The sequence below is a fragment of the Betta splendens genome, chromosome 22 (assembly GCF_900634795.4).
Source record: "Betta splendens chromosome 22, fBetSpl5.4, whole genome shotgun sequence".
In the NCBI taxonomy this organism is placed as follows: domain Eukaryota; kingdom Metazoa; phylum Chordata; class Actinopteri; order Anabantiformes; family Osphronemidae; genus Betta; species Betta splendens.
Window position 1 is genome coordinate 1,202,147 of NC_040900.2, and position 18,525 is coordinate 1,220,671.

The 18,525-nt window shown below is 50.4% G+C and overlaps 1 protein-coding gene across 2 annotated transcripts in view; it reads right to left on the minus strand.

Annotated features, from left to right (window-relative positions):
• Nucleotides 1–1,658: 1,658 nt before the first annotated feature.
• Nucleotides 1,659–18,525, minus strand: part of kcnh5b (potassium voltage-gated channel, subfamily H (eag-related), member 5b) — a 53,762-nt gene continuing 36,895 nt past the window's right edge. The window contains exons 12-13 of one of the 2 annotated variants that reach the window (XM_029139212.3): nt 15,939–16,135; nt 1,659–5,678 (exon numbers count right to left, since the gene is read on the minus strand). In XM_029139212.3, coding sequence (XP_028995045.1) covers nt 4,638–5,678; nt 15,939–16,135 — 1,238 coding nt within the window. In that variant the 3' untranslated portion in view covers nt 1,659–4,637. The remainder of the gene's footprint in view (nt 5,679–15,938; nt 16,136–18,525) is intronic. The other variant, XM_055505732.1, reaches the window with a different exon arrangement.

Consider the following 18,525-nt stretch of genomic DNA (forward strand, 5'->3'; position numbering starts at 1 on the left):
AATCTACAGGAACCTTCACTTACTCGTCACTGGATCAAGCGTCTCCTTCATGAAGTCAAGTTTGCGTCCCTCAAAACAACGTCAGATGTTATTAGTTAGTTATTGGAAACTCATTCTGGTGATTTGTTTATGTTTGAAGCAGTAATTTGTTCTTATAAGAGGAAATATTTTTTGTGTGTTTTTAAATTATTGCATCTCACAACCTCCCACATCTATAATCAGATTTTAAAGGAGTGAGTTAAATCTGCAGTGGGAACAATAAAAGGGCGACGCTGAATTCATGCATGAATAATAAATACGTTTGCTTGGGACTTCAGACAGCTGTGAGAAATGTAATCAGTCCAGTTGAAAAGTTGAACATTTGCATTTCAAGCGCAGCGACGGCACCAATCTGAAATCAATTATATCTCGCTGATTTTAATACAGAAATAAAAGCGCCTAGCTGTCAAAAAATAATATTTGTTGTCGTATTAATGAATCCTTGCTGAAATGAGCGCATCTGAACAGAAGTTAAGATATTGTTTGTGCTTTGAAAGAAATGATAAAGCAGCTGAAACAGGAAGTAGAAGCCCAGCAGCCACAGGGTGATTGGCACTAAAAAGGAACAATTGGAGAGTAAATGAGTTTCACCAGCGCTGCAGCCGCCACCGACTCAGCCCTTCACACATTCACTCCTCACCAGCAGCAATTAAATGTGTTTTCAAGAGGGTCCTGGCAGATCCCAGGCTGGCGGCTGTCAGTTTGGGTAAAGCAGAGCGTCTCCTCTCTATTTCCAGGAGCAGTGATGAGACGCTAATGGGGATAAGCATGTGCTCCGTCCTGACAGCGGAATGAGGCTCGGCTCTAACAGGGCGGGCGCCGCGTGTCGGGGCTGAGCCGCAGGCGGGCGGCTGCAGGTGCAGGTGCGGCTGCGGCTGTGGCTGCAGGTGCGGCTGCAGGTGCAGGTGCGGCTGTGGCTGCAGGTGCGGCTGCAGGTGCAGGTGCGGCTGTGGCTGCGGGTGCGGCTGCAGGTGTGGCTGCGGCTGCAGGTGCGGCTGCGGCTGCGCAGACCTGACAGGCTAATTTCTCCTCCGTGTCTCCTTTGGCTCGCTATCAGCCCTCACCGTCCGCAGGAAACTAACCGTGATGATTCTGCCGTCTGCTGGTAATTGGCCCCGGAGATCCAGCGCCTGTCACACCAGGAATCAGAGAAACAACTGATGAGACCAGCGGTTGGAAAAGCAGAACGGATCCCAGCGAGTCTGTAAACGCCTCTTAACTCAAAACACCTTAATGAGATTCACATTAGCGCCACTGATCCTCTAGTAGCTGTCTGCAGGAGCTCATCTCAGGAAACACAAAGGAAAAGAAAAAGTGAGGCTGCAGGAAGAAAAGGAAAAGTAATTAATGTTAAAGGTTAAACCTCAGAATGTACATCTTTGAGGAACGAGAGGAAGGAGGAGGCAGCTGGTGGCCACTCTACAGCCCCATGAAAAGCATTTAGAGCCTGCTGCAACCAGCCAGTCTGCAGGAAGACCACTGTCACTTCATGTGGCTCTGACCTCTGACCTACGGGAGGAAGACGCCTCCAGGAAACAGGCAGCTGTCTCATTACCTGAAGCCGGTCCAGCTCCTACAGATCGATGGAGCCACCGAGAGGCAGAGACGGACACAGAGGATCCCAGACAGCTGTTTATTTTTCTGACACTACAGTTCAGCTGTAACAAAGCATGAGCCCATGTGGGGCGTCAGTGCTTCAAACAGTAGAAAGTGAACATTCCAGTAGAAAAGAAGAGGGCCCCGTTTATTAAAGTCATCCTAGGATTTATGGCCAGAGGACAATGAAACATTAATCCTGATGAAGAAATTCTGCAGGTTGGGTCAATATTCTGATGTAAGTGAAACAATAAAATATTCTATCACTTTGCAGCAAATGACTTTCATTTTTTCCACTGTCATCGTGGTGTGTTATGCAGAAGGGAAGGATGATTTTAATAAAGGAGCCCCTCGCCCGCCCTGTCCTCCCCAGAGGTGGATTCAAGGTGTCAGACGCCATCAGCATGCTGAGGGGAGATGAAGGAGAGGAGGAGGAGGAGGAACAGAGCCGAGCGGAAGGATGGAGACAAAAGGAGCAGGAGAAAGAAAAGGTCCTCCCTCAAATGTTAACACAACAGGAGCTGGAAGAGCAGAGCAGGCTGGGAAGTTTACATTCAAGTGGCAAAGCTATAATCCTGTGTGTGTGCGTGTGAGTTTGTGTGTGTGTGTATGTGTGTGGGTGTGAGAGTGTGTGTGTATGTGTGTGGGTGTGAGAGTGTGTGTGTGTGTGTGTGGGTGTGTAAGTTTTTGTGTGTGTGTGTGTGCGTGTGTGTGTGTGTGTGTGTGTGTGTATGTGTGTGGGTGTGAGAGTGTGTGTGTGTGTGTGTGGGTGTGTGAGTTTTTGTGTGTGTGTGTGTGTGCGTGTGTGTGTGTGTATGTATGTATGTTTGTGAGCGAGTGTGTGTGTGTTTCTGTGTGTGTGTGTGTCAGTGTTTGTGTGTCTGTGTGCGTGTGTTCAGGGCTCAGATCACAGACTCGCCCTTCATTCTACTGTCATTCATATTCATAGAGAACAGGACTCGTCTCAACTCGTGACGGTTCGACTTCGCTCACTGGGAAACTCCTGAACTACACGATTGACGGAGCACAAACCGTTGACGCAGCGTTTGGCTTAAAAGAAGCCGAGGCCTCGTGTGATGTGGACGCAGACGATCCCACACACTAACGCCTGCAGCAGGGTTCCGCTTCTCACTGGGAGCCTGATTCCAAAGCAGGATGGAGCCACTCCGGCAGCGGAATGGGTCCCGGTTGGTGCGTCAGAACCAGGTGCTGGGTTGTTAATGGACCAAGTCAGACAGAACGTCTGGGCCCGGCCTCATCGGGAGCTTTGGACCAAACGGAGGTCGGGTTCTGTATGAGTTTGTTCTGTATCTCGTTTAAAGTGCTACATCTATAAAAGGTACTGATTTGAGTGGGACAGAGTCGGTCTTGGTTTATGTTGCTGGTTCTGAGCTCAGATGTCACGTTGGGTCAATGGATACACAGGAAATATCTGATTTTTGATGGACTACATGCAAACGAAGCCTCACCCTCAAGTTCAACGAATCCTTGTTTATTGACGCTATAAATGACAGAAGTGTCAAACTCGGGCTCTTTGCAGCTGCAGGAGAATCACTTGTTGCATAGCTTTGAGTGACGTTCGGTGTCAGGGACAGGGTGCGCTGGGCTCGGCCCGCTTATCGGTCTGCCAAGGTGCCCCTGAGCAAGGCACTTACCCCTGAGACTGGCAGGGGATCTGCTCAGTGGCCGAGAGGGAGCGAGTGAGAACGCAGAGCTCCCAGCAGCGGCAGAGGATGAGCCCGACCCGCGAGGGGAACGAGGACTGCCTGGAGGTACTGGACCCTGAATGTGACCATGGGTTTCAGCCCAGCGACACATGCTGGTTTCAGCGTACAAGCGTTTCTTTTTAATCGAACGAACTGCAACTGAGATGCTTGAATGGAGAGCATGCTAAATGCAGAGCAGTCATTGGGTACCAGGGGCCTCATGCAGGTCCGCCTTCGTCTCCCTTTTAAACACAAGACTTGCTCTGGTAAATCCAGCCTCTCAGTCCAGTCAGAATGAATCCTTAACGTGGATTCTTGAACCGCTACAAATCTAGCACCAGCGACGCCGCGGCTCCACGTGCTTCCTCGTTATTAAACTGAGTGTCAGAACCTGCGGGGTGAGAATGGCAGCGCCTCATCCTCGCCGCGTCGCCTCACATTAACTCATGTAAGGCATACATGGCGCCTGCAGCACAAAGCTGCTCCTCGTGCACTGTTCCCGTCTCCATTAGTGTGGCTGATGCTGTGTGTGGTTCTGGACCGTGGGATTACGTGTCGCGGTGCTGAGTGGACTTTAATGTGAGCTAAACTCTGAATTATTTCCCCTGAACGCTTCCCGACGCCCAGCTTCACCCAAGTGCATTCGGCCGTTCCTGATTCATGCAAAGGAACGGAACAAGAAAAATCAGCTTCCTTCATCAGCGGCAACAGAGGTGCAACATTCAGATTCTTTGTAGCAACGTACCCGAGCGATGCATAGACACAAGGAGGAGTCTAACAAAATAACCACACCAGAACCAGGACGTTTCCATAGTCAAAAATAGAAATCATCATATGAAGCAAAAATCATCAACCCATATAAAAACTGTTTACCTCAAACCACAAAATGCCCTCGTGTTCAGGGACAGAACAGAACGTCTGCTTCATCACAGGCAAAGACAAGAACACGGCCCTTTGCTTGAATGCGTCCATGCACAGATCTTTGTTTCAGTGTTGTAGTGCTACCAGTATGCAAACCCTGAATGTCCACATAGTAAACTAGCCATGAAAAATACTCATATGTACAGTGTGGCTCATTTCAATTCAATATGCATGCAGTCAACTGCATAATGTACAGGCAAGAAGTCCGTGGAGGAGTTTCTTTGGCAGGCCAGAATCCAGCTGGACATGCATAGAGGTATATACAACCAGAGACGGCTCCAGGCTCTGAGCGCTCAGGACCTGAAGACCACGTCTGTGCAAACGTTTGGACCAGTGGTGGGACTGGACCCGCCCGCACCACTGGCTGAGCTCTCTTCAGAGCCCGTCGTCCTTCTCCGAGTCTGGAGAAACCGGCCTGGAAACGGTGAAGATGTCCTGGCGCTGGACTTTGGTCTTCGGGGCGGGGGCGGCGGGCGCCTCGGCCGACGGGCGCCTCTTGTGCTCCAGCAGCTGGATGATCTGGGCCACCTGGCCCTCCAGCGCCCCCAGGCGGCCGCCCAGGCTGTGCAGGTCGGCCCGCAGCTCCAGGCGGGTCTCCTGCAGCGCGGCCTGCACGGCCTGCTCGTGGGCGCCGGGCAGCGGGCTGTGGGGGAGGGGGCTGTGGAGCAGGGGCGTGGCGGCGGCCGGGGTTCTGGCCTCGCCAGCCCGGTCGATGCGCAGCTCGCTCTTGGTGATGCCGCTGTCGCAGGAGTCCGTCTTGCGGAGGGGGTTGTTGGCCGACACGCCGCCCTCCTCCACGTCCCTGCTCCCTCCCGCGTCCTGACCTTTGACCTCCTGAGACAGCAGCTCCACAGACAGCGCCTTCACGTTGTTCAGCCCCTCCCTCCCGTTGTTGTTCTTGAGGCGCGTCCAGCCGCTGGCCTTGGGGCCCGGCTTCCCCAGGGCCGGGCTGGTGCTGACCTTGAGCCGGACCGCCTGCTGGCCCGCCGCTCCGGCGGCGCTGGGCTGCAGCTCCATGACGTCGCAGTGGGCGTGCTTGGCGGGCGGCTCGCCGGCGTGGCTGTAGGCCAGCGAGCCCTGCATGGGCGTGACCTGGGACACGGTCAGCACGCCGCTGCTGGGCGGCGTCCCGTTCTGCAGCGAGCTGAGCGGCAGCGAGTGCTGCAGGCTGGAGTGGCCCAGCTGCAGGCTGCGCGGGTGGAGGTGGTGCTCCACCTGCAGCTGGTTCTTCTCCAGGTCCAGCTGGGCGGCGGTGCCGGCGCCGGCGCCCTGGTTGCGGAGCTCCTTCTGCTGCTTGAACTTCTGGAACAGCTTCCGGACCGGATGGTCCTGAGGGATGGTGAGCTGCACCTCGTTCTTGGCCCGCTGACGCTCCTCCTCCTCCTTCTTCACCTCGCTAATCTTGCGGAAAATTATCTGTGGGGAAAACAGAAAAAAACAACAAGAGCCTTATCAGACGTCCTTCATATGAATACTATGAATAAAACATTGCGCTGGCCGCTGCTCACACGGCGATAGCGGAGCGGAGGATTTATTATTATGGAAATGTGTCCGTCTGCATCAGCTTCTTTGCGTGAGCGCTTTCACGCCGCCTTCGTTCTGCAGTGAACTCAGGTGACGGTGGATCGGTGTTAAATTACCCATCAGTCCCGGCGCCAGGCTCCCCTCACACACTAATTACAGTGGCAACGGCAGCCGTCCCACTCTTATTCGTGGTTACAATGATGAAGCGCCAGCGCGGATGAGTGGAGCTAAAGTTAGAACGCGGGCAGCGATCAGTCCGGGATCCATGAGCTTCAGCCTTTCATCTGAGCCAGCAGCAGCCGGAGGTGCTCCTGTCAATCACTCCATCTCCACTGCCGGAGGCTCAAAGTGGAAGATTAAGACATTTAATGAAGTGAACTACGACACGTGCAGCGACAGAAACGTTACACTGGTCTTTTTGTGTTTACTTGTCTTTACCTGAAAAGAATCTCGAATCTGTCACGACTCGACTGATGAATCACAACTGACGATTTTCCATTAACTTACAGTCACATCGTATTAAGGTAAAGAGCCTCACGAACCAAAATTCACTTTTAGTCAGTGACTCATGATGTGAGTCACTGGTTTTACACAGGCTTCAAATGATAAATGGAAATATCGAATTTTTATTAACAACAATATTTTATATCTAAATGTGAAAAGCAGAATTTTCTACCTGCCTGAAGAGCGAGTAATGAGGAAATGAATGGACGACATGAATGGAGTTTAATATCAGGTGTCAAAGAGTCGATATTTAAGATATTTAAGCAGACTACGTATTGAATTTCCCACAATGGATGAAGTTGATCGTTCCTTGTTGCACCTTCTCTCCGACCGGTCGAGGCAGACGGACGCCCAGGTCCTTGGAGCGACTGAGATCACCTTCTACTCATGGGTTTAGAGCTAGAAATACAGGTCAGGCCTGAGCGGAGCCGTAAACGCAGCGTGTCCTGGGCTGGAGTCCAGTCTGACAACCAGCAGAGCTGTGTCTCTGGGCTTCTGTCCACTTTATTGGTAATAAGGGGAGAAGCTGCCCAGTGGACGGCTCATCATCGGCCCCTAAAATAGGCTGACACTCACATGACAAAATGTGTGACAGTAAATGACAACTGCCCCCCCCCCCCCCACACACACACACACACGCATCACAGTGAGCGGAGACACAGCATCTCCCAGGACTTTATAAACTTTATAGAGGGAGAGAAGTCACTGGAGGTCAAGCTGGTTCTTTAAGGACCACGGGCTCATTGGAGGCAGTTTTACTACTTTAAAGACAGGACGAAGACAAATGACATGAGAAAGTGCATCATGGTGTTTCCATGTGCTGATACACTGCATTCGCTGTCGTGGACACGGAGCTGTGAACTGATCCAAGCTGCCACTTACTCACCGTTACACAAACCGTGATGATTCTGGCTGAGCCTCACATTCAGCCTAATTTCTGCTGACCCAATTATTCCATCCTTCTGTGTGTGACAGCCAGCGCTCACATACTGTAGCAGACGCAGCCCATGCTGCTGAACGCTGTCTGAGGAGTCAGCATGAATGAGTGCTGCCACGGCCTGAACAGCTGTCACATCAGGCACAGATCCCTGTGACACCAGGAGCGATGCTGCAGCATCACTGGACCAGGACCTCTACTGAAGTCTGTGCTGAACACAGGTTTGACCAGAGTTCAGTTGCTGGAAATGATCACAGAACAAAAGTCTGATTATGTGGTTATGAATGCAGTTGGGCTAAATTCAATGCTGAAGAGGAACCCAGAAACAAAGACCCTGAGAACAAATCCAACAGCCGAGAACGTGAAGCCCGGTGAAATATTCAGGAGCAGAAGGAGGCTGTCAGGGTTTATTCAGACTCAGCTGAGTAATGCCTTCATTTCACTCAGGTCATGAAAAAACAGAGGAAAAACCCTGTGACTGGACAAGATGAGGGGGGAGGAATTATGATGCAATATTCTCCGAACTAAAAACACCACATATACATACAGTTTATATACACACACACACACACTGTATAATATCTGGTAAGGTTATGAAAACCACCGTTCTGCTTACGACGCACATCCAGCTCTGGTAATGTTACAGTAACTCCATCACTGAGCTATTAAAGCTGATTTAAAATTCAAATGTAAGAACAAATGAAGCAGATGAAGCTAAAGGAGGAAGAAAACACAAGGAAGACAGACAAAACAAGACATGAAAAATGTAGAGAAGGAAAAACACGTGATGGGAGAACAGAGAGAAGCAGAAGAGGAAGACGAATGGCAGCAAAGACCCAGAAAAGCAAGACAATAAAGCTGAGATTTGCCTCAAGAAACAGCAAAGCAGGACAGGAAGAAACACGCTGCTCCCCAAAAAGGGGAGAATCTGCGACGGAAAGAGGTCAGAAAGCGACAAACACACTGAACAGTGGAACGCAGTGGGCTGAAAACTCAGACTTCAGGCAAAAAGAGTCAGGAGATGAAGCCCCTTCATAAGTGGAGCAACGTTAGAAAACACGTGCTCAGCGTGAAGTCACAGCAGCTGCAGGAGTTCACGGCGTGAACCTGAGCCGTGGAGCCACAAACACGAGCTTCACGAGCAGAGACGATGAGGTGGAGGAAGAGGAGGAGGAAGAGGAGGAAGATGAAGAGGAGGAGGAAGAGGAGGAAGAAGTGCAGAAGGAGGAGGAAGAGGAGGAAGATGAAGAGGAGGAGGAGGAGGAGGAAGAAGTGCAGGAGGAGGAGGAAGAAGTGGAGGAAGACGAGGAAGAGGAGGAGGAAGAAGAGGAAGAGGAGGAGAAACTAAGACTATGTTCACGCACAGTCTCCTCCACTTACGGATAGGATGCTCTACACAGTCAGCAGGCGAAGGCTTAGCAACTGGAAGCCAGTTTAAAAATGGGAAAACCTTTAAACATCAGAATGGACTTGATTCAACATCTGAGTCGACCTGTTTCACGTAACTGCACGACTGTGAACATTAAAAGGTGGCGCCATCACACAAACCCTGGAGGCGTCTGACCACTTCACTGCTGACGCGCCGTTGATGCAGAGCTGCCGATCCGGTACTCACTCACTCACTCACTCACTCACTCACTCACTCACTCACTCACTCACTCACTCACTCACTCACTCACTCACTCACTCACTCACTCACTCACTCACTCACTCACTCACCTGATCATTTACTCACTCACTCACTCGCTCACTCACTCACTCGCTCACTTACTCACTGACTTACTCGCTCGCTCACTCGCTCGCTCACCTGATCATTTACTCACTCACTCGCTCACTCACTCACTCACTCACTCACTCACTCACTCACTCACTCACTCACTCACTCACTCACTAGGTCTGAGTTCACATGTGTACTTGTGCAGCAGCCGCATCAACAGACGACGCAGAGCAGCGACACGTTAAACATGACTCAGATCAGCACGAGTTCCATCTGTTTCTTTATTCGTCTGCTTGTTGCTGATAAACCTGACGTCTGTTCTATATAAGTCGTATGTAACTGTATGAACAACAACAGCCAAATGTCATCGTGCAGCGAGTCCCTGATGCAGACGCAGTGGAGGCATCTCTGCAACAAAAGCAGAGGCTGCAGCAGAAAGCGGTGCTTCTTCAGCGCCAACAACAGGAAGCAGCTTCCAAACGCACAGCAGGATCATGTCAGAAATCAATACACAGGCGCGAGGCTGGAAGGACGCAGCACGCAGGAAAAAGGCTGCGCAGGTAGAGAGCGAGGACCACTCACAGCTGATCCGTTAATGAGTGAGGGGAGACGCACAACACACAGCTGTGAGTGTCGACATCTGCTGCAAAGACGCAAAGCAGCGAAGGCTCAGTGAACGGTCCTCAGCTCCAGTACGTCTGCGTTTCTGACCTTCACCCAGCACAGCTCGCCACGAGACGAGAGTAATAGCACAAAGTGTGTGTGTGTGTGTGTGTGTGTGTGTGTGTGTGTGTGTGTGTGTGTGTACACTGTATAAGAGAGAGAGAGCGCATGGGCACAGTGTGTGTGGAGGAGCAACTCAATCCTGCACTTGATTAAATCCTGTTTGCAGAGTTGTGTTTGCACACACACACACACACACACACACACACACACACACACACACACACACACACACACACACACACACACACACACACACACACACACAGTCAGAGTGATGGATAGATGCTCGGCTTACACAACAATAGCTGTTGTGAATAAAAGGATCCCGCGCGCTGAGGATCTGACCGTTTACTGGGAAAATGAAACAACAACGAGAGTGAGTGATGGAGAGACGCTCCAGCTCCGTGCTGCCAGCCATCAAAAGGAGCATGAATTAGAAAGCTGCTATAAATAGAAACCATGATGGAGCGTCTGCCGGTCAGAAGACGAGAGCAAAAATGACTTAGATCAGCTTATTTGAAGAAACACTGAGTCTGAAATAAATGTGAGTAAACACAAACAGAGTGATGCATCGTAGGAGGTGAAGTACAGTCTGATGGAAACTACTGCACCACAAAAACCTCTGACCATCCACCAGTGTCAGCCATCACCAGGGTTTCATCACCATGGCAACCAGGTGCCTGCTGCCATGTTCTAGTGAGGGCGTACGGCAGCAGATGTCAGTGTAACAAACGTTTAACGTGACTCAGCTGATGTGGTCCAGTGTTACACAATGACACGAAGGATGAGTGACAGGACCTGGTACAAGTACATAATAACACGTTCACGCTCCCCACGAGACCAATGAATGATGGAAACAGGCCACGTACAGTAAGAGTTCATCCTTCAATTAGATGATCTGAGTCTGAACCAGGTTCCAGGCCCAGTCAGACACCTGTCACTCATCTCTCAGCAGGCAGCAAGTTCAGCCTGCAGCTAAACACCATGAAAACACAGGAATATTAGTGAAGAATGATGTGTGAGTTAAAGGAGTGAGCAGGACGGCGACGGCGGAGGAATCCAAACATCGACAGACTCATTAAAGCTAATTAGGGCTCTAATGAAGTCCATCAATAAGACCATCAGAGTCCCAGGTCTGCTGACATTAGCTGTGGAGCTGAAACAGCCAATCAATGGGCTTCTGCAGCTGCAGGGACCGCAGAACGCCGCCGCGTTCAGGTCCAGTCCAGTTTCCAGTGGAACCAGGTTTGTGTCTTTGAATTCGCTTCACTTCTATAATTGATGTTTGTGAGCAGCGGGTTCTGTTCTGTTCTGTTTGTGAGCAGCGGGTTCTGTCTGGTTTGTTTGTGAGCAGCGGGTTCTGTTCTGTTCTGTTTGTGAGCAGCGGGTTCTGTTCTGTTCTGTATGTGAGCAGGTGGTTCTGGTCTGTTTGTGAGCAGCGGGTTCTGGTCTGTTCTGTTTGTGAGCAGCAGGTTCCGTTCTGTTCTGTTCCGTTCCGTTTGTGAGCAGCGGGTTCTGGTCTGTTTGTGAGCAGCTGGTTCTGGTCCGCTCCGTCTGTGTTCTGTTGAGCCCGGTCCACCACCATGGTGCCGGCGGCTGCTCAGCCTCGGGTCACTGAGCTGCTGCGTCTGTATTCTCAGCGCTCGGGGCTCATGTTGCTGCCAAATGGGCGCTAGCGACGCCCACGGACCACGAACCCCCGGCCTGTGATTTATATAGAACATCCCAGAATGCTTTGAGCCCGAGGAGCAGTGCCATGAATATAGCAGCAAACATTTGTGTGTTGATTGGGGCTCATTTGAGTGAAAGGTCTCGTCTCTGAACGGTGGAAACAGACACAGATAAACGTCCAGTGAAGCTCTGAGTCAGAGCCAGAAACCAAGAGAGAGGTCTGTCAATAGTTCCTGACTTTCCAAAATGCCGACAGTATAAATCTAGTGAAACGCTCGTCCACAGCGACCGCAGACGTGTGGATCCTGACTCCTGACCTTCAAACTGCTCCACTGACTTTTTGCTGAGGTTCAGAAAAAGTGGGGAAACGCTAATAACACAATCAATAACGTGAGGATGTCAGAAGCCAATTAAATGTAAAGTGTTTGGATGTGTCACAGCAGGGGGGAGCTCCATTCATTATCACATTAACTCCTCTCCCACTGGGAGTCAGATGAAGAAGCTCCAGGTCCAGCAGCGTTTCATCTGTGGATCCTCACTGACAAACAGACTGTACACGACTCCCTGATAAAGAGAATAAGAACTAGTTCAAACATAGGATTAATCATTATTGGGCCACTAGGTTTGATTTGTAGCAGGAGATCTAAAATAAACCTTTAATAAACATTTACAGTGTTTGAATGATGTTTAATCTAATCAACCAAAGCTGCAAAGCTGAAATGTGCAGAGTCACCAACTCAGGTAGAACCTGCAGTAAAAGGTTCAACATCCCTCCTCATAATGCAGCAGAGAGAGGGTCTACACACACACGCACGCATGCACACACGCACACACGCACGCACACACACACGCACACACGCACACACACGCACACACGCACACACGCACACACGCACACACGCACACACGCACACACACACACACACACACACACACACACACACACACACACACACACACACACACACACACACACACGCACACACGCACACACACACACACACACACTGAATTTGCTTCAGTGCATCGAGGGAAACGTTATTGGAGTGTGGCGTAGGCAAATGCACACGCTCTGTGACCACCTGCCTTTATTGTTGGACACATGAATAATCCAGCAGTGGCTGGTAAAAGCCTCACAGTCTGCAGGCTTCAGCCCTGAAGTCATAAGCTGCCCACAAAAACCAGCACAACGAGTGGGGACCGTCAGCAGAGGCCTCCAACTGCTCCACAAGAGGTTTATTTAGGTTTGTTAAAGTCAGAGCAACACAAGGACGCACGCACCCACGCACCCACGCACGCACGCACACACACAGTACACACAGACACACACAGACACAAAGACACACAGACACACACACACAGTACACACAGTACACACACACACACACACACACACACACACACACACACACACACACACACACACACACACACACACACACACACACACACACACACACACAACAATAAGTAGCATAAGTGAAACGGGAGCAATAATTCTTAAAACCTAAATCAAATTCTGTTTATTGCCCAGAAAATAGTGTATTGATTATGGTGTTGGATGAACTCATTTGTTGTGTATGATGTAATAAACCCTGTTAACAGTTCAATTAAGGCAGCAACATTATCATTATCAGGAATTGAGGCGATGACTCCAGAGACACACTCCAGCGCTGCAGACGAAATCAGCCGACGCATTAAATCTCCCGCATCCGCATCCGGAGCCTCTTCATGAGCAGCTGCAGCCGCGTCGTCGTCCGCCGCTCGCGTTCGCTCTCATTAGTTCACTGCACCAGAGTCAAACGCACATTCCTGCAGAAAGTTGAGCTGTGCAGCGATGAGCCTCATTAGCATGTCCTCGCCACGCTTCTGCTGCTAATGGAAAAAGTGCAGCGTTGGGACTGGAGGATAACAAGCGCTGGTGACGCCCGGAGCAACAGTGGAGAAACAGCAAATCTGCACTTTTTCCACAGGTAATATATCTGCTGTCGACAGGTGAGGAGACGCCGAGGCGCCCGGGGGAAGAGGAGCCTCACCGCCCTGCTAATAGGAGCTTCCACACACACCACTGGCTGCTGGAGTCACCCACAGACCTCATTTAGGCCTTATCTCTTATAGTGTTCAGGGCAAACGTGTGTGAAAGCCTCTGCTAATGCCGTTTTATCTGACAGGTCCTCAGGCCTTCAGAATAAAGGCCTCTTTGTTTCATAAGTGTTGGTCAGAGACCTCCATGGTCTCTGTCACAGCTTGGAGAAAAAACGTGCAGCTGCACGAGCCCCAGTCAGACGTGAAAGGAGTTAAACGCTGTGTAACATGAGGGTAATATGTTGTTTACATTTTCCTTCCTCCTCTTTATCATTCCTGTAATAAAGGCTTCAGCGGCCGTTGGGACCACACGCTGCATGTGTGTGAGGTGTGTGAGGATTTATCGCTTTCCCTCGGCCAAAAGTAAAAACCTCTCAGAGATTTATGTTTTGTTGCACATTCTTATATGCACTCTCAATTTTCCCATAAAAGCCCGTGGATGGAAGCGGGTCCAGATACTGAACCTGAGGAAGCGCAGCATCGGCCATTTGTAAATGAACTGTCTGTTTGATGTGCAGCCAATCTGGACGCACAGGAGGAGCATCTGAGCAGCGACACCTGAATGTTGACTGGACACAGCTCCCAACTGCAGCTCAAAGACCAGTTCATATTCACCACTTTCCCCCGACATCCTACTTTTCCCTTGATCACTCGTTTGGCTCAATACACCAGCTACAGCTGAATGCTTAAAATCTACATAGTTGTACATCATCAGATCCCAGAGAAAATGATCCCAGCACTGGCATCAAAAGCTGCTATGCTGCTCTATGGAGCTGCAGCCTGTAATAAAGTGTAACGTGGGAACGGGGTGTGTAGCTGTTGGGACCTTTTAAATGCTACGACACTGATGGGAAAACATCTGGAGGCAGCACAGTGTTTGCCCGTGTTTGCAGCCCATCGTGGGATCGTTTGTTGAACATCAAATCTCTCTGACACACGGCCCCTCGTGAGCAGGTGGAGCTGAAGCCATCGGAGCCGGTGACTGGTAGAAACTGTCCCTCAGCACTTGTTTCTGGTGAACAGTTACACTGAATTTACTTATCAGTGACTAGGACTATTTATTGATTTGCATTTATAATATTAGGGCCAGAACTCTCTCTGGAACTGGAAAAAGGCCAAAAACTCCATAAAGATCACCAAATAGTGATTATGTTGGCTCGCTGCTCATCCTTTTTGAATCCCAATGTTCCCTCTGGCTGTAAATCACTCAGCGGCATCGAGCTGCTGGCTCTGTGTCTAGACTGGGCCGGTGTGACTGACATAAACAAATGTTTCTCCTTGCTACGCTTCCAGTCCCATCTCTAAACGTAACCACAGAAAGAAGGAGACTGAGCTTCTGAAGGAGCCACACGTGTAGAAAGCTTGTTATAAATACTAATCGTATTAAATGTCTGACGGAGCTGTGAGGAGCACGGTCAATGAGCACCGAACTGAGTGAGAAATACTTGAAAAGAGGAAAGTGTTCTGAGCAGACAAGACATGCAGGAGGTCATAATGCAGAAAGAGAGAGGTGCAACCAAGATGCTGGGTGGGGGCGAGAGAGAGAGAGCGACAGAGTGAGAGAGAGAGAGGGAGAGAGAGAGGGGGGAGAGAGAGAGTGAGAGCGAGAGAGAGAGAGAGAGAGGGGGAGCAAGCCGCTCATGAAGGCAGATTAGCAAGCATCCGATAATGAGCGTGCAGCAGCCTCGTCTGAGCTCCGCTATTAGGAGTTTATCTTAGTCATGGTGATGCTCCAACATCTGTCAGGCATCCTGGCAACACACGAGCGGACAGAGAGGAACGCTGGGTCAGAGAGGTGAGACGACACGCCTTCAGCTTCTTAATAGATGGAGCTGGGTTCACACACGTGATGGAGGCAGGTTGTGTTTGAAACCAGAGCTGTTCTCTCATGTTTTAGCCTAAATGACCTCATGCGTTCCATCACAGCACACAAACTGACCCCACAATAAAAGTCATTCACTGGACTGGACAGGTTATGGAACGTCTGCAGCCTGAAGCAAAGATGCTGAGACATTTGAGCCTGACTTAAAGGAAACTTTAAGCCTCCACTTAATGAACGATGACTGGATCAGATTATTCACCGGTTACAGTCAAACCTAGTCCCAAAAGGAAGCTACTTCATGAAGTTGCCCATTAACACAGTGACAAAGCAGCTTCCTCGAAGCAAACTGAAATAAACGCAGGACTGAATCGATATCAAGCCTCCGCTCGTAGGGTCGGACATCTGCCCGCATTAAGATCATTTCCTTTAAGACTGCGATCGATAAATCTCTGATTTACTCCACTTATTCCCAGTGAAACCAAAAAGCCACTGTAAAAGCCTAATTGTCTGTGTTCAGTCATGAAATGTGGTCAATTAAAACCAAACACAGGAACAGCATAAAAACAGCCAGTGAGAGCGGAGACCCCCTGCTGGGATCCAGCGAAGGGCCACAGGACGTAATGGAATCTGATGCATCATTTAGCATGTTGACAAGCTGATGTGGGACAGGACCCGTGTCTCATAACTCACCCGCTTGCGCAGGTTACAGGTGAGGATGAGGTTGCGGGAGAAGGAGTTGGCGAAGGCCGTGTAAAACTCCAGGACCTTGAGCAGAGCTTCCCTCCTGATGACGTGGAGGTCGCAGTAGGTCAGCGCGCGGACGTTAGCGCACGCGTGCGCTAGCGTGGTCTCCTTCCAGAAGACGTCGCCGAACACGTCGCCTTTACCTGACGAGGACATGAAGGAGGCAGCCTGTTAGAAAACAGCCAGAGCCAACAACACAGCGTGTGTCGGACAGTGGTCGCACTTTTATGACATGTGATCGGATGAGAAGGAAAAGCGCTTGTTATCAGCAGCCCTGTGTTCACTGGCCTCTGCTGACATTTATCAGCACTGAGAGTTGGTACTTTATTACGAGCCGAGTGCTACTGTACGTGTGGATCCCTGGTCCCTTCACACGGCTATTGGCCCTTTAAGTGGCTCTGATTGCTGCATTGCCCTTTTTGGAGAATTACTGCGGTTGTGTGAGTTTAGGCCCGATGATTGACACGGAAAAGGATTTTTATATGTCAACATAAATTGGACCTCTGCAGTTGAACAGGAAGCATCAAAAGTAAAGTATTTGGAGATGAAATTCAAAGGTTGTTTGTGCATCAATGAGCCAAACTCTCCAGATCACTAATGTGTACTTTAAATGACTCTTATATAGTTTAGTGTTGCCACAGGATCACAAGGGAAGACAGGCAGACGAGAAAAGTGAAGCTAAACCAACAGACGAGCTAATTAAAGCAGGATTCTTAGCAGAAACGTGAAGAAGGGCAGAGATGGAAGAAGAGCTGGACACAAAACTTCTGCTGTGCAGCGACTCCTCGTCTGAACTCGGACAAAGAGTGAAAGGAGGCAGTTAATTAAACACTAATGACACACAATCAGCCATGAGACATGAAGCACGACTGCGTTAGCCACACACCAGCAGCTCGTAACAAGCCACACAGGCTCCATCAGGTCCAGCAGAACCCGAGTGCAGCTGGAGCACAGCAACGTGGAGGTCAAGGGTCAAAGGTCAGGCGAGAAAAACACAAAGGCCATTAACCAGTAACGAATAAAAGCATTCGTGGCTTTCGCCGCTGGAGGATTCTGGGAGGACAGAAACACGGACGTTCAGACGTCTGGACAGGAGCCGAGCTCTGAGGACCGTGTATATGCACATATAGAACATATATACAGCAGTAACGTGTGACCCCCACATACAGGCCGACCTTTGACCCGCTGCCTTTTACTGGCCTCAGCAGCAGATGAAGCCTTGGAAGTGGAGCCGTGGTCTCAGGTTCGAGCCCCGCTTCTGCCGCCAGGTGTGTCCTTGAGCAAACACACTAGCTCCCTGTGGCGCTCACGCTGTCGTGAGGAGCAGTGACGTTTGTGTCAAACCAGCCAAAAAGTCCAGAATGAAATATTCACACACATTATTCACCTCCAGTTACTCTGGTTAATCAGGACCCAAATGGTTCATGTGTCACAACTGCCAAAACCATCAGCTCAGCATTTTCCCGACAGCAGAACTGGATGAGATGTGACAAACAGCAGGCGGAGCTGTCACAGCACTGAGTAACGCATGCACAGAGCTCCAGCAGAGTCCACGTGTCACCGCCGGCGCCACCGACTGGATCTCACCCAGCAGCCGCTGCTCTGAGCCCGAGGCCCCGCTCTCTGAACATCCAGCGGCAGCAGGTCCAACAGGAATGGGCTCTGGCAGCTCGCTGCCAATTAGGCGTTTGGCCGTGAAAGGCACACGCTTGGGTCGGGTCCGGCTGCGGTCACGCAGGCGTCGGGACCGTTCCACGGCAGGATTCACTCTGACTGGTGCTCAAACACACAGGACTCGTACTGGTCCCAGCTCTCCTGGCCCCATCGTCTCCCAGTTACACCCTCAGCCGGCGTGTTGGCGACACTAAACGCTGACGCGTCCCCCGTCAGCAGAACAGCAACCTGCCCGTGGGCGGGTGGAGCCTGGTATCGGCAGACATCGGACCTCTCTGAGCGTCTCAGCCTGTAACGGTGCTGACGGTGCCGGAACAGGCCATTATCCTGTAGGAGGTGGGTGGAGGCCGATAAGCAGCAGCAGCAGCAGCAATAAGAGCTCCGTTGCTGCTAATCGAGCCACTCTGGACAACAGATACATGATGATACCTGGGAGTGGCTGCAGGGTGGAAGTGTTTCCACGTCCAGTTGAATCTATTACTGACTCAATAGTGAAGAAAACAGACTGTGGAATGAAGGAAGCTCGCTCCATATTCAACACTAGACTTCATCCAGCTGAAAGTCTGATATTAATCACAACCACTAATGAGGCATTAATTAAGATAAACGATGTAACAATCAGCAAACGAAGCTGAGTCTGGTCCTCCACTGTTTTTACATGAACATCAATTATATGATTGTGGAGGAGAATACACAAACACATGAACATCTGCTTTGAGCTTCCTGTGACTGACTAAACCTGAGAAGGACTGAAGAGCACTCGTCTCGTCCCTCACGCTCTCTGACACAAACGTTCCCGAAGCGAAGCTCGTTACGGACGCCGGCTCGCCAGCAATTCGCCCGCTGGACCGGAACATAT